Source organism: Canis lupus, chromosome 15 (assembly GCF_048164855.1).
Source record: "Canis lupus baileyi chromosome 15, mCanLup2.hap1, whole genome shotgun sequence".
NCBI classification, from domain to species: Eukaryota; Metazoa; Chordata; class Mammalia; order Carnivora; family Canidae; genus Canis; species Canis lupus.
Genome location: NC_132852.1, coordinates 28288719 through 28316290, shown reverse-complemented (window position 1 = coordinate 28316290; position 27572 = coordinate 28288719). Strand labels below are relative to the sequence as shown.

The 27572-nt window shown below is 37.7% G+C and overlaps 1 protein-coding gene across 6 annotated transcripts in view; it reads left to right on the top strand.

The window, feature by feature from the left end:
- TEX15 (testis expressed 15, meiosis and synapsis associated) overlaps nt 1–27572 on the top strand; it is a 91019-nt gene that overhangs the window by 32454 nt on the left and 30993 nt on the right. For 2 of the 6 annotated variants that reach the window (XM_072776350.1, XM_072776351.1), the window contains exons 3-5: nt 1479–1536; nt 2784–2934; nt 13016–13181. In XM_072776350.1, coding sequence (XP_072632451.1) covers nt 2796–2934; nt 13016–13181 — 305 coding nt within the window. In that variant the 5' untranslated portion in view covers nt 1479–1536; nt 2784–2795. Of the gene's footprint in view, nt 1–1478; nt 1537–1968; nt 2073–2783; nt 2935–13015; nt 13182–27572 lie in introns of those variants that run through there. The other 4 variants (XM_072776352.1, XM_072776353.1, XM_072776354.1 and 1 more) reach the window with 3 other exon arrangements.

Below are 27572 nucleotides of genomic sequence, written 5' to 3'. Positions count from 1 at the left end.
ATGCTCAACACTGAGCCACCCACATGTCCCTAATCTTTTTTGTTGTTGTTGTTAAGATTTTATTTATTAGAGAAAGAATGAGCCCAACCAGGGGATGGAACAGAGGGAGAGAGAGAATCTGAAGCTGATTATACTCTGAGTGTGAAGCCCAACTCAGTGCTGAATCTCACAACCCTGAGATCATGACCTGAGCTGAAGTCAAGAGTCAGGCACTTAACTGACTGGTTATATAGATGCCCCTTATATAATTTTTAAATGTATTAGCTTAAAGCTGCTCATAATATACAAGTCCTATATGAATAGATGTTTTAGCTGTTGGGGAACCTTTCTGCTTTTGGTTTCTTTGTGTGATCTTTTTCATTCATTCATTCATGCAAATATCTGCTAAGGACCTAATAATATGTGCTGTGCCCTGTGGTTTAACTATTCTTGAAGTTTTTAGAATTGATTTTTCTCTACTACTCATCTAGAATAACTCAGGATCTCATAGGACAGCCTCAGCATAAATACTTAGAATTAAAATATATGATATATGTCATATATGTAGCATTTACATAGTGGTTAGGACTATTGTATATATTTTGCAGTATATAATGGAATATATTTTTGCATATGTATGTAAAAATAATATAAATTAATGGTTATGGAACTTATATATATGAATGTAAAGATTTGTATGAAATTGTTATCACTTTTACATGGCTGATTTGTTTGGCTGAAGTTAAAAGAGTATTATTCCTACTTGAAAAATTGCTGAGTGCAACCTATTTAATGAAGAACATTGAATACCATTGTGCCCTGAATATTCGTCTTTCATCACAGTTTTTAACTTAGCTACTTGGAGGGGCACCTGGCTAGCTTACTCAGTAGAGTATGTAACTCTAGATCTCAGGGTTATGAGTTCATGCCCCACATTGGGAATAGAGCTTACTTTAAAAAAATAATAAAAATAAATGCTTCCTAACTTAGCTACTTTGTGGCTAAGTATTATCCTAAGCACTAAGGAACAAAATCACTGAATTTCAGAGGTCTACTTTATTAGTAAATTCTATTAAAGGAACATTTTATAAGAAACCACAGAGCTGAGGGCAGCCTGGGTGGCTCAGCGGTTTAGCGCTGCCTTCAGTCCAGGACCTGATCCTGGAGTCCCGGGATCAAGTCCCATGTCAGGCTCCCTGCATGGAGCCTGCTTCTTCCTCTGCCTGTGTCTCTGCGCTCCCCCCCATTCATGAATAAATAAAATCTTAAAAAAAAAAAAGAAAGAAACCACAGAGCTGAAATAGCATTATTCATCTTTACTGAAAATACAATTTAACTATAGTTAAAAGCAATATTGAGTATTGTTGCAGTACTTGGCTCCTCAAGTATATTCAACTGATAGTATACCTTTGTGTACAGTAGGTATAGATCATGATTAATTGAAGAGGTTCTTTTGTAATTTAATTCATTAAATAAGTTACTCTTCCCTTCCAACACAGGGCTCAAACTTATACCCCAAGTTCAAGAGTCGTGTGCTCTACCAACTGAGCCAGCCAGGTACAGTGTATCTTAAGGGTATTATTGTTAGGAGGCAACATTACTAGTGTCTATCAATGAGACTGGATGAGGAAACAGACTGATTTTCTTCTATTTCTGTTGGTCTCTGTCCATTCCCTATTTTGATCCACGTTTGATTGGGAGACTGTAAGATTATCTTTCATAGGGATCCCTGGGTAGTGCAGCGGTTTAGCACCTGCCTTTGGCCCAGGGCGCGATCCTGGAGACCTGGGATCAAATCCCACGTCGGGCTCCCAGTGCATGGAGCCTGCTTCTCCCTCTGCCTGTGGCTCTGCCTCTCTCTCTGTGTGACTATCATAAATAAATAAAAATTAAAAAAAAACATTATAAAAAAATTATCTTTCATAAAGGGTGGAGAGGAGATTGAGGGCAAAATCTTTTGTGAGCTTTTTGTAGAATCTTATCCATTGTGATCCTTCTGTAGAATTTTGGCAACTCTTAATATAGATTATGATCTAAGTTTGGACTAAGCAGTTGATAGCTACCAGGAGGCCTGTGAACCATATTATGAAATGGTATGAAAAATCCATGTCTATATATATTTTTCTGTGTGTACGCTCCATAACTCTCCTTCAATACCTAGTATGAGTTTTACTTAAAAGGTTAAGAATCATTGTGTTGAATGGGGAGAGAGGGAGGGCTTCAGAGAGGAAGGAGAAGGGAGGAAAAGAAATCTGGTACTAGTATAAATATATAAGGTCTTAGTCCATTTAGTGATATTATGGAACAATAGCCAGTGAGTGACTGTTTAGGCAATCAATTATAGGGATAGTTGTGCAGAATTTGGTTTACAACTTTAATAAGTTTCTTCCAAAGGCAGAGATTCTGATTTAGAGAATATCATTCTATTCACAGAAATGTGTTGGCATAATACTTTAAAAACTACAGTATCTGGTGAGAATTTTACCAAATGTTAATAAAAATTGTTTGGAAGTTATTAAGCTTTTCAGGAACACAGACTTTTGGTTACCTAATTACAGTTACATATATATTACTCAGGAAAGGTCTATTAGAAACTACAAAATAAATACTCAAGGATTATATAAAAGCTAAAGTTGTTAATTTATTTTTTATTTTGGGTAACCTGGCAAATTGAGATTTGAATCTGTTGTGAATGGACCAAGAATAAATATTCAATTCTATGTAAAAGTTTTTAAAACATTTTACTAAGATTGCCTCTTATATATGTATTGACCTTTTGTTTAATAATTTGGGGTTGATTTTAGGCCACCAACAAAATGGAAATGAAAGAGATTGCTAAAAACAAGACACTATGGAAAATGAACTCAGTCAGTGAACCACTATTAGTCACTGGTGTAGAAGTCAATCCTCTGAAAAAATTCACTATTCCCAAGATCCGGAGGACAGCTGAGAAAGGTAATATTTACTATCTCCATGGAAGATGGGGTTATTTCGTAACTATTACTGCATTTCTCTGATTCTTACTTTATGTTCATCTTCTGTTTTGACTATATAAAATTAGGTTAAGTCATGCATTTAATTCCTTAAACACACGTGTACCTACACAAAGCTACATGGAACAGACATGTTCATTAAGTATACTTAAAAATTCTGGACATCATACGTAAAACAAATATTAGAAGACTTTGAAAGGTTTAGAGAAGAAAATGGACCAGTTAAGGACTCTGGTAATCAAGGAATGTTGTTACAGTAAGTTCTCTGGATTTTATTTTTTTGTTTCCTCCATGTCTTAGGTTGGATGCCAACAGTCTAGGAATGCCAGCTGGAACAGACACAGAAATCCCCAAGAAAAGTCTGTTCTCCCTTGCCAAGGACTGGGAAAGACATATCCTAGAAAAATAGATACCTGATTGACTATAAATACCTTACTCCTACAAAATACTAGGGGCAGGAAATAAAACCTGTACACCTTTGTCAGCAAAGGTTTAAGTGGAGAACTTGGACTTCCACTTAGGCCTTTCCTTTTATGGGTAACAAGTTCCCCTCCCTGCCATCCCCTACCTCTGCAGTGTCAGTGGTTTTCCACCCCTGCCCTCTGGTGATGACCCACCCCTTCTTACTTGGAGTAGAGTCAATGAAGACCAAGTAAAGAGCCTGGACTTCTATCACACCTACCAGTTACATAGCACACATCTCTCTCCCACTATGTCAGTAGAAGCTGAGTTAGGAGCACCGACTTCTACCCCTTCCTCATGGTAACAAAGCATCTCCCGACAGTGTTACTAGAGTGTCACTTTCCACTGCCCTGTGGAGAGCCAGAACTTCAGTCCCACCTGGTAGCAAAGAATAAGTACCTCCCTTTCCCTGCTGGTAGATTCCCTTGCTGGCTCAGTTTCAGTAGAAGCTTGCTAAAACCTAAGATCACTTAACATCCAAAATGACCAAGATATAATTTTTGAAATTTACCACCAACAAGGAAAATCTCAACTTGAGACAAGAAAATCCACAGATGCCAACACTCTGATGAAACAAAAGTTGGAATTATCTGACAGGGCTTTTAAAGCAGCCATTTTAATGATGTTTCAGAAAGCAATTATGAACACTCTTGAAACAAATGAAAAATAGAAAATCTCAGCAAAGAAATGGAAATGTAATAAAGAACCAAGTAGAAATTTTGGAACTGAAAAATACATAATTGAAATAACTCAGTGGATGGGTTCCAGAGATGAATTGAGAAGACTCTGGGAAGAGTCAGTGAATTTGAAGATAATAACAATAGGAACTACTCAGCCTGAACAACACAGAAAAAAAGTTGGCAGAGCTTCAGGGACATGTGGAACAATAATAAAAGATTAAACATTTTTTGTCTTCAGTGTCCCCAAAGTAGAAGAGAGTGTAGAAAAGTATTTGAAGAAGTATTAGCTAAAAATTTCCTAAATTTGGCAAAGAGCATATAGTCAAGGGGCTGAATAAGCTTTGATAAATAAGATAAACCCAAAAAAGTCCATGCTACAGCACATCATAATCAAACTCTGAAAACTAAGGATAGAAAAAATCTTGAAAGCAACAAGAGCAACCATATATCTATAGGGGAAAAAATTATTTAAGATTTATTTTTTTAGAGAGAGAGCACATGGGGGAGGGGGCACAGGGGGAGGGGGAGAGAAAATCCTCAAGCAGACTTCCCACTGAGTGTGCAGCCCAACACAGGAATCAATTTCAGGATCTCAAGATCATGACTTGAACTAAATTAGCCACCCAACCAACTGAGCCACCCAGACTACCCTGGGGGAAAGTGTTTTTAAAGTAAGTTCTACACCCATTGGGGGGCTTGAGCTTATGACCTCAAGATCAAGAGTCATACGTTCTACCAGCTGAGCCAGCAAGGTGCCCCAAAGGGGACAACTTTTTTGAATGATGGAAGATTTCTCATTAGAAACCGAGTCCAAAGGAAGTGGCACATTTTTCAAATATAGAAAGAAGACAACTGTCAGCCCAAAGTTCTGTTCTGTCCCTAGCAGAAATATCCTTCAGAAATAGAAGTAAACATTGTCAGATGAAGTAACAAAATTTTTCATCAGCAGATATACCCTGAAAGAAAAGTTCCCTTAACAAAAAAATGACAAAAGAAGCTCGAAACATTAGGAATGAAGAACAATAGGAAGAGTCAAAATATAGGGAAATTTAATGGACCATCCTTCTCTTGAGTTTTCTAATTGTATTTGACAGTTGGAGAAAGAAGAGTATTCTTTGATGTGATTCTCAGTGTTATATAGAGGAAATAATTATAAAATGAAATATTACCATTGGAGGGAACTGGGTGAATGAGAATAGGTTCTCTCTGTGTTATATATTGCAACTACATGTGAATCTACAGTTACCTCAGAATTAAAAATTTTTTACAAAAACAGATCAAAATGAATTTTTTAAATGTTTAAGTAACCCACAGGTAGTCAGGAAAATGAAATAGAGAATTGAACAATGAAGGGAAAAATAAAATAAACAGATAAATGGTAGGCTTTAAGCCCTAACATATCAGTTTTATTAAGTGTAAATGATCTAAACATATCAATTAAAAAACAGGTTGACACATTATATTAAAAAATATGACTCAAGTATACACTGTTGATAAATTCACTTCAGATACAGTGGTACATTTTTTAAAATAAACATAATCCGAAAGATAGGCCATGCAAACAATCAAAATAAAGTGAGAGTAGATTTATTAATAACCTATAAAGTAGACTTTTGAGCAAAGAAATTACCAGGAACAAAGAGGGATAATGCGCAGTGATGAAAGGGTCAGTCTGCCAAGAAGACATAGCAAACCCTTATGTGTATGCACCAAACGACAGAGTTTCAATATGTATGAAACAGAATTATTAGAACTGAAAGAAGAAATAGACAAATCCAGAATTATAGTTGGAGACTTTAGCACACTTCTCTCAACAATTGATAGAACTAAAACCAGACAAGGACCCCAATAAAAAGAATTTTACATCAATATTCCTGATGAGCATTGATGGAAAAATTCTCAACAAGATACTAGCTAATTGAATCCAACATGTTAAAGGGATTATTTACCATGATCAAGTGGATTTATTCCTAGGCTGCAGAGGTGGTTCAGTATCTGCAAATCAATCAACATGATATACCACAGTAATAAAAGAAAGAATAAGAACCATATGATCCTCTCAATAGATGCAGAAAAGCATTTGATGAAATACAGCATCCTTTCTTGATAAAACACCCTCAGGAAAGTTGGGATAGAGGAATATACCTCAACATCATAAGGGCCATATATGAAAGACCACAGCTAATACCATCCTCAAAGGAAAAAAATCTTGAAAGCTTTTCCCAACTAAGGTCAGGAACATGACAGGGATGTCCACTCTCACCACATAATACTAGAAGTTCTAGCCTAGCAGTCTTCAAGATACAAGCTTCTGCAGAGCGAAGAAACAATCAACAAAACTAACAGGTAACCTTTGGAATGGAAGAAGATATTTGCAAATGACATATCTAATAAAGGGTTAGTGTCCAAAATCTATAATGAACTTACCAAACTCAATACCCCGAAACCAAATAACCCATTAAGAAATGAGCAGAAGATATGAATAAACATTTTTCCAAGGAAGACATCCAGCTGGCTAACAAACACATGAAAAAGTGCTCATCATCACTCATCATCAGGGAAATACAAATCCAAACCACAATAGATATCACCTCACATCTTCAGAAGGCTAAAATGAATAACTCAGGAACAACAGATGTTGGGTAGGATGTGGAGAAAAGGGAACCCTCTTGCACTGTTGGGGGGAATGTAAGGTCTGGAAAACAGGTTGGAGGTTCCTCAAAAAGTCAAAACTAGAACTACTTTATGACTCAGCAATTACACTGCTAGGTATTTATCCAAAGGATACAAAAATGCTGATTCAAAGGGGCACCTGCACCCCAGTGTTTATAATAGCATTATCAACAATAGCCAAATCATGGAAATTGTCCAAATATCCATCAACTGATGAATGGATAAAGAAGATGTGGTATGTACACATACACAAACACACTGGAATCACACTCAGCAATCAAAAGAATAAAATCTTGCCATTTGCAACAATGTGGATGGAACTAGATGGAGTGTATTATGCTAAGCAAAATAAGTGAGAGAAAGTCAAATACATGATTTTGCTTATATGTGGATTTGAAGAAACGAGACAGATGAATATAGGGGAAGGGAAGGAAAAATAAGATAAAAACGGAAATGGAGGCAAACCATAAAAGACCTCTTAATTATAGAGAACAAACTGACATTTGGGGGGGAGCAATGGAGCAATGGGCTAAATAGGTGGTGGGCCTTTAGGAGGGCACTTGCTGGGATGAGCATCGGGTGTTTTAAGTAAGTGATGAATCACTGAATTCTACTTTTGAAATCAATGCTACAATATTAACTAGCTTGAATTTAAATAAAAAAATAATTGGTAGAACTATTAAGATAGAAAATCAGCAGTTGGGGCACTTGGGTGGCTCAGTTGGTTGAGCGTCTGACTCTTGATCTCAGCTCAGATCTTGATCTCAGGGTCATGAGTTCAAGCCCAATGAAGTCAAGCCCCACATCAAGAAAGAAAGCAAAAATATAGAAGAACTTAATACTGTCAAGCAACAGGATCTAATTGACATTTATACGTAAGTTCACCCAACAACGGCAGAATAGACATTCTTTTCAAGAACTCTTGTGACACCCATCAAGATAGACGTATGTTGGGCCACAAAACACATCTCAACATATGTAAAAGAATTGGAGTCCTACAGAATATGTTTTTGGACCACGTGCAAAGTAGAAATTAATAGAAAGTAATATGTAACTCTACAAACACACAGAAAATAAACATATTTATAAATATTCATGAGATTTCAAGGGAAATCAAAATATACATCAAATAAAAATGAAAATATTTCAAATTTAAGGGACACAGCTAAAGCATTGCTAAGAAATTTTTAACTCTAATTACTTACATTAGAAAATAGGGAGGAGGGCAGCCTGGGTGGCTCAGCGGTTTAGCGCCGCTTTCCGCCCAGGTGTGATCCTGGAGAACCAGGATCAAGTCCCACGTCGGGCTCCCTGCATGGAGCCTGCTTCTCCCTCTGCCTGTGTCTCTGCCTCTCTCTCTCCCTCTCTCTCTCTCTCTGTGTCTCTCATAAATAAATAAATGAATAAATAAAAATTAAAAAAAAAGAAAATAAGGAGAAAAGAAAAAGAAAAGAAAGTAGGGAGGATTTCATATCCTCCAGTAATATTGCTACTGGGTGTTTACCCAAAGAATACAAAAACACTAATTTGAAAGATCTATACACCTCTATGTTTATTGCAGTGTTATTTGCAATGGCCAAATTATGGAAGCAGCCCAAGTGTCCATTGACAGATGAATGGATAAAGAAGATGTGATACACACACATTTGTGCACACACACACACACACACACACACAAACTAGAATATTATTCAGACATAAAAAAGGCTGAAATCTTGCCATTTACAACGACCTGGGTGGATCTAGAGAGTATAATGTTAAGCAAAGTAAGTCAGCAGAAAAAGACAAATACCATACGATTTCATTCATATGTGGAATTTAGGAAACAAAACAGATGAATCTACAAAAAAAAGGTGGGAGGAACCCTCCAAATAATAGGTTCAGCAAGGTCACTCACTGGATACAAGATCAAAATAGAAAAATCATAGAAGCAGCCTAAGTGCCCAAGATGGATGAATGGATAAAGATGTGGTATATGTATGTACACACACACACACACACACACACACTGGAATATTACTCAACCATAAAAAAGAATAATATCTTTCCATTTGTGGCAACATAGATGGACCTAGAGGGTATTACACTCTGTGAAATAAGTCATACAGGAAAGCACAAATACTGCATGATTTCACTTACATATGGATTCTAAAAAACAAAACAAGTGAACAAACCAATCAAAAGCAGAAATAGACTCATAAATACAGAGAAGAAACTAGAGTTTGCCAGAGGGGAGAGACGCACAAACTTCCATTTATAAGTAAGTCATGAGGATGAAAAATACAGCCTGGGGGATAGTCACTAATATTGTAGTAACTTTGTATGATGACAGTTGGTAATTACACTTTCTGTGGTAAGCATTTTGTAATGTATATAATTGTTGAGTCACTATGTTGTATACTTGAAACTAATACAATATTGTATGTCAACTATGTTTCTATTTAAAAAAGAAAAATTGGGACACCTCGGTGGCTCATTGGTTGAGCCTCTGCCTTCAACTCAGGGCATGATCCCGGAGTCCCAGGATCAAGTCCCACATCAGGCTCCCTGCATGGAGTCTGCTTCTCCCTCTGCCTGTGTCTCTGCCTCTGTGTCTCTCATGAATAAATAAATAAAATCTCATAGATAGATAGATAGATAATAAGAAAAATCAGTTGAATTTCTTATATTAGCAAAGAATACGTGAAAATCAAAATGATATTAAACATGCCATTTGTAATAGCTCAAAACATGAAATACATGTGTATAAGTCTAATAAAACATCTACAGTATTTTTATGCTTTATTATTTTTTAAATATTTTATTTATTTATTCATGAGAGACACAGAGAGAAAGAAAGAAAGGCAGAGACACAGGGCTGAAGGCGGTACTAAACCACTGAGCCACCAGGGCTGCCCTGTTTTTATGCTTTAAACTGCAAAAGCTAGGTGCCTGCGTAGCTCAGTCAGTTAAGCATCGGACTCTTGGGCACCCAGGTGGCTCATTGAAGCATCTGCCTTTTTGGCTCAGGTCATGAACCCAGGATTCTGGGATCTGCTGAGCAGGGAAGCCTGCTTCTCCCTTTGCCCCCCCACCCTACCACTTGTGCATGCGCGCTCTCTCTCTCTCTCTCTCTCTCTCTCTCATAAATAAATAAATAAAATCTTTTTGTAAAAAAAAAGCATCAGACTCTTGATTCGGCTCAGGTCATGATCTCAGGGTCCTGAGATCAAATGCCACATTGGGGTCCATGCTGAGTGGAGCCTGCTTAAGATTCTCTCTTTCTCCCTCTGGCCCTCCCCCACCTTGCTCTCATGAGCACAATCTTTCTCTAAAAAAAAACTAAACTGCAAATGCTGATTAAAGAAATCAAAGAGAATCTCTTATTAGGGAGATATACTTACATTCATAGATTTGAAGATTCAACATAATGATACCATTTTTTTTTTACAAATTTATCTTTAGATTTATTGCCGTTTTTCTCAAAATCCCAGCAAGTCATTTTCTAAATAAACAAATTTGTTCTCAAATTTACATGAGAAGGCAAAGAAACTAGAATAGCTTAAACAATTTTGAAATAGAGAAAGTTTGTAATTACTCTGCTCAATACTAAGGCTTACTGTGTAGCTACAGTAATCAAGATAGTGTAGCAATGGCAGAGGGAAAGACACATCAGTGAAACAAAATAGAGATTCCAGAAATAGACCCACATAAATATGCTCATTTGATTTTCTTTTAGTTAATTTTTATGAAGGTATATTCAATTGAGGAAAGGTAGCCTTTTTGTCAAATGTGGCTGGAGCAATTGGACAGCATCCATAGGCAAGACAAGGAACTTCCCCCTACTTCACACAAAAAATAATTCAAAATGAATCGTGGTTGGAGCCCCTCGCTGGCTCAATTGGTACAACATACAACTCTTGATCTTGGGATTGTGAGTTCAAGCCCCATATTGGGTATAAAGATTACAAAACAGACTTTAAAAAATAAAAAACAATTGATACATTAACTTTATCACAATTAAAAAGCTATTTTCTGAAGGACTGTTAGTTAAGTGAAAAGGAAGCCTAGAGTGGGAGAAAACGTGGGGTTTTGGTTTTTTGAGGGTAATAGTTGACATACAGTGTTATATTATTTTGGGGTGTACAACAGTGATTCAGCAACTCTATACATTATACTATGCTCACAACTAGTGTACTTACCATGTGTTTACCATACAACACTGTTAACAATCCCACCCACTATATTCTCTACTCTGTATCTTTTCTCCCCATGACTTATAAATTTCATCATCAGAAGCCTGTATCTCCCATTTTACCCATCCTCCCATCCTACTTCCCTCGGGCAGTTATCAGTTTTTCTATTATAGGTCTGATTCTGCTTTTTATTTATTCATTTGTTTTTCATTTTCCACATATAAGTGAAATCATATAATATTTGTCTTTCTCCCTCTGACTTACTTAGCATAATACCCTCTGGGTTTATCCATGTTGTTGTACTTGGCAAGATATCATCTTTTTGATGGCTGAGTAATATTCCTCTGTGTGTGTGTGTGTATGTGTGTGCATGTGTGTGTCACCTCTTTATCCATTCACCTATTATTGAACACTTGGGCTGCTTCCGTATCTTGGCTATTGTAAATAATGCTGCAGTAGACATAGAAGTACATGTATCTTTTCACATTTGTGTTTTCATTTTCTTTGTGTAAAAACTCAGTAGTGGAATTATTAGATCATATGATACTTCTATTTTTAATTTTATGAAGAACTTCCATTTCCACCAATAGTGCACAAGGGTTCCTTTTTTTTTTAATTTACATTTTTAAAAGATTTTATTCATGAGAATACACAGAGAGGAGAGAGAGAGAGAGAGGCAGAGACACAGTCAGAGGGAGAAGCAGGTTCCATACAGGGAGCCTAACGGGCTCGATCCCAGGTCTCCAGGATCACGCCCTGGGCTGAAGGCGGCGCTAAACCGCTGAGCCACCCGAGCTGCCCCAAGTGTTCCTTTTTATCCAGATCCTCACCAATACTTGTAAGTCATGTATCTGAAAAAAAGTGCTTTCAAAACTCATTAGTAAGGGCAGCCCCAGTGGCCCAGTGGTTTAGCGCCGCCTTCAGCCCAGGGTGTGATCCTAGAGATTGGGATCGAGTCCCACGTCGGGCTCCCTGCATGGAGCCTGCTTCTTCTGCTTGTGTGTGTGTGTCTCTCTCTCTGTCTCTCATGAATAAATAAAATCTTTAAAACAAAACAAAACTCATTAGTAAGAAAAAAAGAGGGGGAGACAGTCCAATTAGTAAGGAAAAAGGCATAAATAGACATTTCACCAAAGAGGATGTATGGATGGTAAATGAACACGTAAAGAGATGTTCAGCACCATAGCCATTAAGGAAATGGAAACCACAATGAGTTATCACTACACAGCTGTTACAGACAGCTAAATTGAAAGAGTAGCAGTGCCCAGTGTTAGCAAAGATATGGAATAACCAAATCAGTCATATAACCAGTGGAAACCAGGTAGCTCAGCCACTCTTTGAAAAACAGTTTGATAGTTTCATTAAAAACTAAACCTGCAACTACCATATGACTCAGCAGTTGCATTTTTAGGCATTTATCTGAGAGAAATGAAAACTTACATCCACACAAAAACCTATACACAAATGTTCATAGCAGCTTTACTTGTAAAAACTAAAAATTGGCAACCATCTGGATTTACAGCGAGTGAATGGTTAAACTATGGTACATCCATACCATGGAATACTTAACTCAGCAACAAAAAGAAACCATCTATTGAAATAACTTAGTTGGATCTCAGAGGGATTGTCCTGAATGGAAAAAAAAAATCAATGTCCATGGGTCACAACTGCAAAATTCTACTTACAAAATATTGTTGAAATGACAAAAGTACAGAGGTGGAGAATAGATTTGTAGTTTTCAAGACTTAGAGGCAGAGAAAGGGAATACAATTATTAGTATGATTCTATTTCTAAAACAGCATAAGGGAGATCTTTGTGGTGATGGAACACTTGTGTATATCAGTTATAATGGTTGACGTGGATCTATACATACAACAAAAATTGCATAGAACGATATGTACACACACGTGCATGTAAAACTGGTAAAATCCTAAGATCTGTGAGTTTTACTAGTGTTTTTCTGGTTTATATTATAGTTATATGTGTCATTGTGTAGATGTACAAAAATATAATTTTAAAGTCAAATAACCACTTCCCTTTTCTTTATCTTTAGTTTACTTATCACCTTGTTGCACCAATACTAGAGAGTATAGTTTCATACATGATACTCTTAACCAGTGCCAGCTTGATGTAGACTGTGATCTACAATCATCATGGCAGTTTGGAGACACAAAACTGGTTCACAATGAGGATCTGGAAAAAAATTTTACTTCTAAGAGGTAAGTTCCTACCACCCAAAGGTGGTTGAGATTTGGGGGGGGTGTTCTTTTAATATTGAAGTCATGTATCAATTAGCAATTTCTACCATTTAAGATTTGGTAAGTATTACTAAGAAAATACAGAGATTGTTTATTCATTATTTTGTTGGCTTCTCATAGCCTTGAGTAATAGTGAAGAGCTAAGTGTAAGATTTAGAGGTTAATGTAGCCAGAGTTTCAGACACTTCTAATTTTTTAATCTTGGTAAATTTTTCAGAAGCATACATAAGCACATTTGTTAAGCACCCATTTTGTATATCCCTTGTGCCTCCTGCATAATATAAAACAGCAGTGAAAGTATTCAGAAAAATAACTTTTTCTTTTAATTGTTTAGAGACTTAGTTGATGTTTTAATTAGGCAGGATTGTATCTGGCTGTGTCTACCCATTCTGCTAGAGCCACTATTTTTTTCTTTAATTTTTTTTATTTGAGTATAGTTAACACGAGTGTTACATTAGTTTCAGGTGTACAAATATTTCTGATACTAATTCTTTAAAAGTACTACTTTCATAAGAAAGAAGAAAAGCGTATGCAAAATTCTCATTGTAAACATTTTATATTTATAGATCTAGATCTTATGTGAACACAACTTGTTCATTTTCTGAATTTCCTCCTTCACTAATTGACATTTAACTTAAAACCTGACTGTAGTTTGATCAAGGAAACACACTCAGAACTCATTTTGGAATGTTTTTGGTTTCTTTGTTTGTTTGTTTGTTTTAGAATTAATTCCTCTTGACTCATACTTATCCCCTGATATCACTTTGAGAGAATTGGTAGGAGTGACAGATTCAGGTGGTAGCATACATACTCTGTCATCCAGAAAACAGTTTTGAGCAAAAGTGGAATGCAGTGGGCATTTCCTGCCACTTCCATGTTGAAATGACAGTTTGATCAAAAATTTTTCCTGGTATTGTTCTTTGGTTTCAGTTCTTTTGGTATTGTAAAACTTGGTCCTTTTTCATAATGCCCCCTTCATTTACAACCTGTTGATGTTAACCAGAAAAATCAGAACAAGTACCCAAAAATATGAGACATGTTAGAACATTGCTAATAACCAACAAATGTAGGATTTATTGGTTTCTGAGTTATTTGCACAATTAGACAGACTCATTTGTTTCCCATAGTACATTATACTCATTTCATAGCTTAATACCGTGTGTTTTGTGTGATTTTCCTGCATTGTGAGTTTTATCTTCTTTGTTCTTATGTCCATAGTATGAAGCTGACAACACAGTGGGCACATAATTGTTAAGATACATTTTTATTTCATTAAAAAAAAACAGTGATGCTATAAAATGCCCTTAATTAGCCTTAAGGAACAGTGGGAAAAAAATAAAAGGAAAAATAAAAAGAAGGAATAGCAGAAGAAAATAATATAATGAAAAAAATACGTTAGTAACTGCCTCTGGCTATTCTTTCTTCTAAAGATATTTATTTATTCATTTATTCATTTATTTGAGAGAGTGGGGAAGTGGTCAGAGGGAGAGGAAGAGAATCTCAAGCAGACTCTTCACTGAGAACAGAGCCTGGCATGGGGCTTGATCTCACAAACAAGTGTTGGATGCTCAACCAGCTGAGCCACCCAGGTGCCTCATAGCTTTTCTATCATTCTCTTTAGAGGAGTTACTATATCTATGAGCTCAGCAAAAACAAGTATTTCCAAAAGGATACCAATTTCTACTTCTTATCTGCATTCTATCTACCACTTCTTAAGTCTGATAGTAGCAAAGGCATTAAAAATCTAAACATGGGGATGCCTGAGTGGCTCAGTGGTTGAGTGTCTGCATTGGGCTTAGGGCGTGATCCTGGGGTCCCGGGATGGACCCCCACATCAGGCTTCCTGCAGGGAGCCTGCTTCTCCCTCTGCGTATGCCTCTGCCTCACTCTGTATCTCTCATGAATAAATAAAATCTTTAAAAAATATCTAAACATCTGTGTATTCAGTCATTAAACATTTGAGTGCCTATTGTGTCAGACACTATATTTGATACCCTCAAAGAACAATGAATATTTTTTCCTGTCTTGAAGAATTCACATTCTAATTTAGAAGACATACAACTAAATATGAAATGTTATAATAAAGATATAGGTGCATAGATGAGGGACTGATTAGTCTTAAGAGTTTTGAAAGATGCTTTGAAGAGTTAAACTTGAGCTGATCTTAATGGGTAAAAGAGAAACTGAATTATTCTTAATTCTGCTGCCTTACTTGTATTAGTTTGACCTTTTTAAAAAAAATATTACTTACTTTTGGGGAACCTGGATGTCTCAGTAATTGAGCATCTGCTTTTGGCTCAGTCCATGATCCCGGAGTCCTGGGATCAAGTCCCATGTCAGGCTCCCCACGAGGAGCCTGCTTCTCCCTCTCTCTCTCTCTCTCTCTCTCTCTCTCTGTATCTCTCATGAATAAATAAAATGTTTTTTTTAAATGATTACTTTTAAATTTTTCAAATTTGTATGAAAGGATGTCGTTTTAAAGATTGTCAGTACCCAGATTAATGTTGTGATTGAATTAGTACTTGACATATCAGTTTCTGTTTACTTCAGATGTAGTCTGTGGTTAATTTCATTTAGTTTATTAAGAGTTGGTTTCAAGGGTGGACAGAAGTAAATCAGTTTGGGTCAGTAACACACTCCAAATGGATTGGCTTGGGTCTCTGGGGAAGAGAAGCCAATCTGATGTGGACAAGGAATCATGTTGCTTAAGCTACTGATAGTACCCTTGAGCTAAGAAAAAGACTAGTGGGGCAGCCCCAGTGGCTCAGCGGTTTAGTGCTGCCTTCAGCCCAGGGTGTGATCCTGGAGACCGTCCCACATCAGGCTCCCTGCATGGAGTCTGCTTCTCCCTCTGCCTGTGTCTCTGCCTCTGTGTGTGTGTGTGTGTATGTGTGTGTATGTGTGTCTAATAAATAAATAAAATCTTAAAAAAAAAAAAAAGCAGAACAAAGAGATGGAAAATACCTGGATCCTTGATGACATCTGGAGCTGTGGAATCTATCAATCCTGATAAAGGCTGCCTGATATCTGAATTTCTTGTTATAAGAAATCAACTTATTTTTAAGCCTAGTTGAGCAAGTTTTTGTACTTGAAGTTAACAAGCATTCCAGCTGATAGTTTTGTACTGGATAGGAGGGAGGTACTGGCAAATAAGAGATTCCTAATTATAGATATAAGTTGGATATTGGGAAGTAAGGGTACCAACTTGAGAAGTTGGTAATAATCCTTTATATCTTGGGGCATAACCATTTGCTTCATGAGGCTGTGGTTTTGGGAGAAGTTATACAGAAAATTCAGGATGTTGAAGTACCTTGATCATGTCCTGCTTCAACTCAAAAGGCCTTTAAAATTCAGATTTGTTAAGGATTCTTTCTTCTTATGGTCTGGTTTCACAGATCAGCTTCATAAGATTAGCTCATCTTCTCTGAAGTTAGTTTGAATTTGGGTTTAAAAAGGAGATTTAACAGGAGGTAAGTATGCTGCAAAGCACAAGTCTATTGCCTTCAACCTTTCCCAATATCTCCTTTTAAGTATTTTCTACAGGGTAAATGGAAAGTACTCAGGTTTATACAATAAAGATATATTTCAAGTGCAATTTAGGGGAAGAAATGGGTAGTTTCTTTCTTTTTTTTTTTTTTTTATACTCACACACAGAGAGAGAGAGAGAGGCAGAGACACAGGCAGAGGGGGAAGCAGGCTCCATGCACCAGGAGCCCAACATGGGATTTGATCCTGGGTCTCCAGGACCGCGCCCTGGGCCAAAGGCAGGCGCCAAACCACTGCGCCACCCAGGGATCCCCAAATGGGTAGTTTCTAATTGGAATGCAATAGGTAAAGGCCATTTCAAATTCTGAGCTTTGGAGGATGAGAAGGTTTCAGAGGTTTGTTGCCAGGAGACTGGAGGTCCTAATTGCAACCATAGTCTAAACATGATCTTGCTATGGTTACTAGCCTTTGGAAATTTGAAGGTAAAGAATCCTAGGTTCTTCTTTCAAAAGGATATACTGTTGCTAAGTGTCAGTTAATACCATTTTTGTGTCATTCTTCGTTTTTCTGGATTTAATTGTAGTTATTCCTAATTTTTTCCCTTCATCAAAGTATTTTTTGGTGTAGATAACTTAATCTTATTGCTATATATTGCCTAAATGGATGTTAACTATATACATTTATATTCAGACCTGTTAGAAATGAAGGCATATTACTCACAACATGTATCTAAAGTTAGATGCAGTAACTAGATGACACTTTGGATGGTTCCCTTTTTGTGAGGTGGATCGAAAGTGTTTTATGTGAGCATGAGCACTTCTGAAAGTGTATATGTTGGAAGAAGGATGTTTATGAAAGGTAGTCAAGTTAGTAGACTGCAGTCTTTCTAACAATTCTAAATCATCTTACATAATTTAGACTATTCCTTGTCTTATTCTCCTTTATTGGTTTACTGATACACAAGCCTAGCTTGTATGGCTCATTAGAACACAGCATGAGACTTGCCTGGAAATCCTGAGATGAAGTCAATGTCTTTGTTAAGGACTACAAGCAAGGAAACCTATAGGTCTAGTTGCTGCTTGGCAGCCTTCTTAAGACTTAGAGGAGCCAGAAAAAGAATAAAACTGTGAGCAGCAGTGTGGAGTGTCAAGGCAAAGAAACTTGAATTGTTAATATTGTTGAGCTAAATAAATTCAGAATCTGCCTGCAGTAGGCAGCATATTGCACTCTCAAAGATGTCCACATCCCAATTCTTAGAATCGGTAAATATGTTACTTTACATAAGAAAAAGGACTCTGCAGATCTGATTGAACTCACAGACCTGCAGATAGGTGATTATCTTGGGTTACCTGAGTGGGCCCAATATGAGTAAGTGGACTTACAATATGAACTCTTAGAAATGTAGAGGAAGGCAGAAGAATGGGTCAGAGAGAGGAGACAAAAGAAGAATTTCAGAGGGATTCAGCCTGCTTTCCCTGGCTTTAAAGATGGAAGAGGCTTTATGACTCAAGGAATGTGGGTAACTTCTGGAACCTGGAAGCAGCCTTCAGCTAACAGCTAGAAAGGAAATGGGATGTTAGTCCTCCATCTACAAGCAATTAAATTTTGCCAAAAAATGAAGAGATCCTCTCTTGGAACCTGAGACCAGAACACAATCCAAGTGATATCTTTATTTTAACCCGATAAGACCTATATTGGACTTATGTCCTGCTTAACTGTAAGATAATAAACTTGATTTGTTGGGGGCACCAGGGTGGTTCTGTCAGTTAGGAGGCTGACTCTTGGCTTTAGCTCAGATCATGATCTCCGGGTCCTGGGATCGAGCCCCGTGTCAGGCTCCCCTCCGAGTCCTGGGATCGAGCCCCGTGTCAGGCTCCCCTGAGCAGGGAGTGTGCTCTGGGATTCTCCGCGCTCCCTTTGCCCCTCTCCTAACTCACACTCTCCCTCTAACATAAAAAAATGAATCTTTAAAAAAAAAAAAAAACTTGATTTGTTTTAATCCACTAAGTCTGTGGGCATTTATTACAGCAGCAATAGAAAATTAATACACTGCATTATCTCCAGACTTCTTGTGTAAGTTAGAAGATTTTTCCTTCTAGCTTTGAAATATGATTAACATATGACACTGTGAAAGTTTCAGGTGTATAATGTGATGATACATTATGAAATGTTTACTGTGATAAGGTTAGCTAACTCATCTTTTACTTGACTTAATTAACTATTTTGTTTGTTATTATGGTGAGAACATTAAAGCTTTATTATAGCAGCTTTCCAGTATATGATACAGTATTGTTAACTGCAATAACCATGCTGTCCCATAGATCTTCTGAACTTATTCATCTTATAATTGAAAGTTTGTATCCTTGACCAGCATCTATCTCCCCATTTCCTCAATTCTCTAGGCCTGGCAATCACTACTCACATCTCTGTTTTTATGAATTTGATGTTTTTAGATTCCATATATAAGATCATATGGTATTTGTCTCTCTCTAACTTAAAGTAATGCCTTCAAGGTCCATTCATCTTGTCACAGACTGAAGAACTTCCTTCATTTTTATTGCTGAATAATATTCCATTGTGTGTGTGTGTGTGTGTGTGTATACCACATTTTCTTTATCAGTTCATGTGTTGATGGATACTTAGGTTGTTTCCATGTCTTGGCTATTGTAAGTACTGCTGCAGTGAACATGGTGGGTGCAGATATCTCTTTGAGATGGCAGTTCCATCTCCTTCAGATACATACCCAGAAGTGGGATTGCCTGATCATATGGTAGTTCTATTTTTAATATTTTCAGGAATCTCCATACTATTTTACATAGTGGCTGTACCAATTTATATTCCAATTAACAGTGCACCAGGGTTCCCTTTTCTCTTCATTCTCACCAGCACTCTTTACTTTGTCTTTTTGAGAACAGCCATTCTGACAAGTATGAGATAATATCTCATTATGGTTTGATATGCATTTCCCTAATGATTAGTGGTGTTGAACACTTATTCGTGTACTTACTGGTCATTTATGCATTTTCTTTGGAAAAATATCCATTAGAGTTCTCTGCCATTTTTTAATCAGATTGGTTTTTTGCTTTTGAATTGTATGCTCCTTATGTATTTTGGATATTAACCCCTTATCAAATATATAGTTTATAAATATTTTCTCCCACTCCATAGGTTATTTTTTCTTTTTGTTGATTCTTTTTGCTGTGTAGAAGTATTTTAGTTTTATATAGTCCCATTTGCTTATTTTTGCTTTTGTTGCCTTTGTTTTTGGAGTCAGATCCAAAAAATGATTGCTGAGACCAGTGTCGAGGAGCATACTGCCTAGGTCTCCTTCTAGGGATACATGATTTCAGGTCTTACATTCAAATCTTCTATCCATTTTGAGTTAATGTTTATGTATGGTGTAAGGAAGTGATCTAGTTTCACTCTTACATGTGGCTGTCCGGTTTTCACACCTTTGTTGAAGAGACTATCCTTTTCCCATCGTGTATTCTTGGCTTCTTGGTCATAAATTAATTGACTGTATATGCCTGGGTTTATCTCTGGCCTCTCTATTCTGTTCATTGATCTCCGTGTCTGTTTTTATGCTAGTACCATGCCATTTTGATTTTTATAGCTTTAAACTGTAATTTGAAATCAGAGAGCATTGTGCTTCCAGCTTTGTTCTCTCGCAAGATTGCTTTGGCTATTCGTGGTCTTTGTGGTTCCATACAAATTTAGGATTATTTATTCTATTTCAGTGAAAAATGGAATTCAGTAGGGATTGCACTGAATTGTAGATTGCCTTGAGTTGTATGGATATTTTTTAAAATCTTAACTTTTCCAATTCATGAGCAAAGAATATCTTTCTTCATATTTGTGTCTTCTTCAGTTTCATTCATTAATGTCAGTTTTCAATGTACAGGTCTTTCCCTTTCTTGGTTAGATTTATGGCTAGGTATTTTATTATTTTTGATGTAGTTGTAAATGGGATTGTTGTCTGAATTTCTCTTTTCTGGTAGTTCTTTTAAGTGTATAGAAATGTAACAATTTTCTGTATATTAATTTTGTATCCTGCAACTTTACTGAATTCATGTATGCTAAGGGTTTTTTGGTGGAGTCTTTAGATTTTCTGTGTGTCATATCAACTCATCTGCAAATAGTGACGGTTTGACTTCTTCCTTTCCAATTTGGATGCCTTATATCTCTTTTTCTTGCCTAATTCTTCTAGCTAGAACTTAAATACAATGTTGACTGTTTAGAGCAAGTTTGAATTCTTAGTAGGGTAAATCCTATATCTTCATTTCTTTGTGCAAGTTACTGGAGGTTTACTGTATGCTTTTGGTGGAGACCTATTTCCCTGATTCTTCATAATCCTCATAGCTTTGCATAAGTGTCTGTAAATTTGAAGAAGTGGTCATCTCTTCTAGACTTTATACATTGAACTTTGGTCTTCACCTGCAGATGGGGCCATGCTAGAATGTTGGTTAGTGGGACAGGTTGCTAAGTGCAGGGCCTGTGGTTGCTCCAGGTGTTGGTTGTTGGGTGAATAACAACTCATTGTATCATGCCTTGGGTGAATAGCAATTCATTATAGACAATTGTGTGGTTTTTGGTGAGTGCTGCCAGGCATTCTCATGAGATAAAAAGGCTATTGGGATTTTCAGCATCTCCTCCTGGTCCATCAGATAGGGACCAGAGTAAGCAGTGGTAATGGCCTGAGTCTGTTATATGCATACACTCAGTTGTAGGGGCCTGTGTTGTGGCAGGGGCCAGTTGCTAATGCATAGGTAGTGGTGGGTGCCAGGAGAGGCAGCAAGGGCCAGCCAACAGCACGTGTGCACTGGCAGCTGTGGGAATCCTGGCTGTTGTTCATTACCATGTTGGCTGTATCTCACCCTGGACACATGGCAGTATAGAGGTTAATGATGGGGATGGGCCAAAGGATATTCAGGTGCATAGCTGGAGTGGCAAGCTGCAGGTGAGCCTAGTGATACAGGCTTGACAGAAGACAGGACTTGATCTGGGCCTTCATGCAGCTAAAGGAGCCTTGGCTATGGGTGTGGTCTAATGTGGCTGCAGGTTCTTGCCATGGTGTGCACATAGCAGTTTAGGCTGGTGACAGATGTTTAGCCAACATCATGTAAGTACACAGCTGGAGGAGCTAGCCCTGAGCACCTGCATGTTGGTGGGTCAGCTGCAGGATCTAGCTTTGTGTGTTACAGTCTTGGAACCAGAGAGTCTTCGGCTGGCTTCTGGTAGAAGATGGGTGGGGAGATTCAGGTGGCTGGTGTCAACAAATATAAATACCTAAGGGTCTGAAACTAGTGAAGTTTGCAGGGGTATGCTGCAGCTGCACTGGCTGTCAGTGTCATCTTTCAGTGGTGAAAGATGCTGGTGGTATTTGCTGAACAGTTAGGGGAAGGTGGTTGCTCCTACTGTGTCATTGCAATTGGTAGCCTCTGCTTTTCTTCCTTGTTCCTAGCAGTTTCTTTGTGTCTCAGCTTTGCCATTCTCCAGTTAGGGTAAAACCAAAGCTGATCCTTGATCCTTCGTATAGTGCCTCTACTAAGGTTGGGGAAACTGGTTATTCATCTCACTCTCACTTTCCTGGTGAGGGGAACTCTTTTTATCTGGGGAGTTCCCTCTTGATACTGAACAATGTCAGCTCAGTGTGTGGAATGGTACAGGCAAATTGAAGCTCTTCATCCTTCCCTTCTTGTGCAATTATTCTCTGACTTTTTGCGCCACCATGTTGCCGAACTCCAAAGCTCCCCCAGAGCTGTTTTGTTTATAGATAGCTATCTTACTGTTGATCTTTGTTGGGGGTCAAGTGGTAGGGTCTGCTACTCTACCATCACTACTCTTGAATCAAAAATGTACTTCTTTGGAGGCACCTTGGTGCCTCCATTGGTTAAGCATCTGACTCTGATTTTGGCCCAGGTCATGCTCTTAGGGTTGTGGAGTGTAGCCCTGTGTTGGGCTTCTCACAGGGCTTGAGGTTCTCTCTCTTCCTCTCCCTCTGCCCCCCCCCATCCCCATTCTCTCGAAAAAGGGAAAAGAAATTTACTTCTTTTGTAAACTTAGTTAAATCCCAATTTTTCTTACCTTGTTTATGCTTTATTTCATATATCTTACTTTCTGCCGGCTAGACATTGATCACTTATCAGCAGTCTGATGGATTTGAAAACAAATTATTTTTCCAGCTCTCCAAAGCCAGTTACTTCATTTTCTTTAACTGTTTCCTAAAAAATATACTTATGCTTACATTCTCCCCTCCACATAACCCCAGTAGCTAAACAGAGTTCTTTTGTTTCCGGTTAAAGTTTGAGATATGATACTAAAAGTGTTTGATTTACTCAACAAAAAATTATTCACTACCTATTATAGACAAGGTATCTTGGAAATCTGTATAATTTAATTAATTAGGATATGGGCATTCCACCTGAGGCACTTATCCCTTTTATTCTATTGTAGTTGGTTTTGGTAGATAAACATCATAGTAGCACACAGTCAATTTTAAGTTCACGATCTTCCAAAAGATATCCAAATTTCTAATATTGTTTCTACCACTCATTTGTTGTGCTGTGTTCACTTATACATAACTTCTCTGTCCACACAAATTTTCTTATCTAAGTTTTTACATTTCCTTACTTAATGTTTAATAAAATGGTGGTAAAAAAAAAAATAATGACCAACCCATAACCAAGAGTATTTCTACAGGCTGGGTTGATTTTAAACTTTCCACTCCAGAGCTTAAAGTATGTATAAGGTACAGGGCTGACAGATTGTGACACTTCCTCCTCATTAGTGTGCCTGCATAAAAACAGGAGGAAGTATTTTTGGAAAATTATTCTTTTTTTTTTAATTTATTTTTTATTGGTGTTCAATTTACTAACATACAGAATAACCCCCAGTGCCCGTCACCCATTCACTCCCACCCCCCGCCCTCCTCCCCTTCTACCACCCCTAGTTCGTTTCCCAGAGTTAGCAGTCTTTACGTTCTGTCTCCCTTTCTGATATTTCCCACACATTTCTTCTCCCTTCTCTTATATTCCCTTTCACTATTATTTATATTCCCCAAATGAATGAGAACATATAATGTTTGTCCTTCTCCGACTGACTTACTTCACTCAGCATAATACCCTCCAGTTCCATCCACGTTGAAGCAAATGGTGGGTATTTGTCATTTCTAATAGCTGAGTAATATTCCATTGTATACATAAACCACATCTTCTTTATCCATTCATCTTTCGTTGGACACCGAGGCTCCTTCCACAGTTTGGCTATCGTGGCCATTGCTGCTATAAACATCGGGGTGCAGGTGTCCCGGCGTTTCATTGCACCTGTATCTTTGGGGTAAATCCCCAACAGTGCAATTGCTGGGTCGTAGGGCAGGTATATTTTTAACTGTTTGAGGAACCTCCACACAGTTTTCCAGAGTGGCTGCACCAGTTCACATTCCCACCAACAGTGTATGAGGGTTCCCTTTTCTCCACATCCTCTCCAACATTTGTTGTTTCCTGCCTTGTTAATTTGCCCCATTCTCACTGGCGTGAGGTGGTATCTCATTGTGGTTTTGATTTGTATTTCCCTGATGGCAAGTGATGCAGAGCATTTTCTCATATGCATGTTGGCCATGTCTATGTCTTCCTCTGTGAGATTTCTGTTCATGTCTTTTGCCCATTTCATGATTGGATTGTTTGTTTCTTTGGTGTTGAGTTTAATAAGTTCTTTATAGATCTTGGAAACTAGCCCTTTATCTGATATGTCATTTGCAAATATCTTCTCCCATTCTGTAGGTTGTCTTTGAGTTTTGTTGACTGTATCCTTTGCTGTGCAAAAGCTTCTTATCTTGATGAAGTCCCAATAGTTCATTTTTGCTTTTGTTTCTTTTGCCTTCGTGGATGTATCTTGCAAGAAGTTACTATGGCCGAGTTCAAAAAGGGTGTTGCCTGTGTTCTTCTCTAGGATTTGGATGGAATCTTGTCTCACATTTAGATCTTTCATCCATTTTGAGTTTATCTTTGTGTATGGTGAAAGAGAGTGGTCTAGTTTCATTCTTCTGCATGTGGATGTCCAGTTTTCCCAGCACCATTTATTGAAGAGACTGTCTTTCTTCCAATGGATAGTCTTTCCTCCTTTATCGAATATTAGTTGCCCATAAAGTTCAGGGTCCATTTCTGGATTCTCTATTCTGTTCCACTGATCTATGTGTCTGTTTTTGTGCCAGTACCACACTGTCTTGATGACCACAGCTTTGTAGTACAACCTGAAATCTGGCATTGTGATGCCCCCAGCTATGGTTTTCTTTTTTAAAATTCCCCTGGCTATTCGGGGTCTTTTCTGATTCCACACAAATCTTAAAATAATTTGTTCTAACTCTCTGAAGAAAGTCCATGGTATTTTGATAGGGATTGCATTAAACGTGTATATTGCCCTGGGTAACATTGACATTTTCACAATATTAATTCTGCCAATCCATGAGCATGGAATATTTTTCCATCTCTTTGTGTCTTCCTCAATTTCTTTCAGAAGTGTTCTATAGTTTTGAGGGTATAGATCCTTTACATCTTTGGTTAGGTTTATTCCTAGGTATCTTATGCTTTTGGGTGCAATTGTAAATGGGATTGACTCCTTAATTTCTCTTTCTTCAGTCTCATTGTTAGTGTATAGAAATGCCACTGACTTCTGGGCATTGATTTTGTATCCTGCCACGCTACCGAATTGCTGTATGAGTTCTAGCAATCTTGGGGTGGAGACTTTTGGGTTTTCTATGTAGAGTATCATGTCATCGGCGAAGAGAGAGAGTTTGACTTCTTCTTTGCGAATTTGAATGCCTTTAATGTCTTTTTGTTGTCTGATTGCTGAGGCTAGGACGTCCAGTACTATGTTGAACAGCAGTGGTGAGAGTGGACATCCCTGTCTTGTTCCTGATCTTAGGGGAAAGGCTCCCAGTGCTTCCCCATTGAGAATGATATTTGCTGTGGGCTTTTCATAGATGGCTTTTAAGATGTCGAGGAATGTTCCCTCTATCCCTACACTCTGAAGAGTTTTGATCAGGAATGGATGCTGTATTTTGTCAAATGCTTTCTCTGCATCCAATGAGAGGATCATATGGTTCTTGGTTTTTCTCTTGCTGATATGATGAATCACATTGATTGTTTTACGGGTGTTGAACCAGCCTTGTGTCCCAGGGATAAATCCTACTTGGTCATGGTGAATAATTTTCTTAATGTACTGTTGGATCCTATTGGCCAGTATCTTGTTGAGAATTTTTGCATCCATGTTCATCAGGGATATTGGTCTGTAATTCTCCTTTTTGGTGGGGTCTTTGTCTGGTTTTGGAATTAAGGTGATGCTGGCCTCATAGAACAAATTTGGAAATACTCCATCTCTTTCTATCTTTCCAAACAGCTTTAGGAGAATAGGTATGGTTTCTTCTTTAAACGTTTGATAAAATTCCCCTGGGAAGCCATCTGGCCCTGGACTCTTGTGTCTTGGGAGGTTTTTGATGACTGCTTCAATTTCCTCCCTGGTTATTGGCCTGTTCAGGTTTTCTATTTCTTCCTGTTCCAGTTTTGGTAGTTTGTGGCTTTCCAGGAATGCGTCCATTTCTTCTAGATTGCCTAATTTATTGGCGTATAGCTGTTCATAATATGTTTTTAAAATCGTTTGTATTTCCTTGGTGTTGGTAGTGATCTCTCCTTTCTCATTCATAATTTTATTAATTTGAGTCTTCTCTCTCTTCTTTTTAATAAGGCTGGCTAATGGTTTATCTATCTTATTAATTCTTTCAAAGAACCAACTCCTGGTTCTGTTGATCTGTTCCACAGTTCTTCTGGTCTCGATTTCGTTGAGTTCTGCTCGAATCTTTATTAACTCCCTTCTTCTCTTGGGTGTAGGATCTATTTGCTGTTTTTTCTCTAGCTCCTTTATGTGTAAGGTTAGCTTTTGTATTTGAGTTCTTTCCAGTTTTTGAATGGATGCTTGTATTGCGATGTATTTCCCCCTTAGGACTGCTTTTGCTGCATCCCAAAGATTTTGAACGGTTGTATCTTCATTCTCATTAGTTTCCATGAATCTTTTTAATTCTTCCTTAATTTCTGGTTGACCCTTTTATCTTTTAGCAGGATGGTCCTTAACCTCCACGTGTTTGAGGTCCTTCCAAACTTCTTGTTGTGATTTAGTTCTAATTTCAAGGCATTATGGTCTGAGAATATGCAGGGGATGATCCCAATCTTTTGGTATCGGTTCAGACTCGATTTGTGACCCAGTATGTGGTCTATTCTGGAGAATGTTCCATGTGCGCTTGAGAAGAATGTGTATTCAGTTGAGTTTGGATGTAAAGTTCTGTAGATATCTGTGAAATCCATCTGGTCCAGTGTATCATTTAAAGCTCTCGTTTCTTTGGAGATGTGCTTAGAAGACCTATCAAGTATAGAAAGAGCTAGATTGAAGTCACCAAGTATAAGTGTATTATTATCTAAGTTATTTCTTCACTTTGGTTAATAATTGATTTATATATTTGGCAGCTCCCACATTCGGGGCATATATATTGAGGATTGTTAAGTCCTCTTGTTGAATAGATCCTTTAAGTATGATATAGTGTCCCTCTTCATCTCTCACTACAGTCTTTGGGGTAAATTTTAGTTTATCTGATATAAGGATGGCTACCCCTGCTTTCTTTTGAGGACCATTCGAATGGTAAATGGTTCTCCAACCTTTTATTTTCAGGCTGTAGGTGTCCTTCTGTCTAAAATGAGTCTCTTGTAGACAGCAAATAGATGGGTCCTGCTTTTTTATCCAGTCTGAAACCCTGCGCCTTTTGATGGGGTCATTAAGCCCATTCACATTCAGAGTTACTATTGAGAGATATGAGTTTAGTGT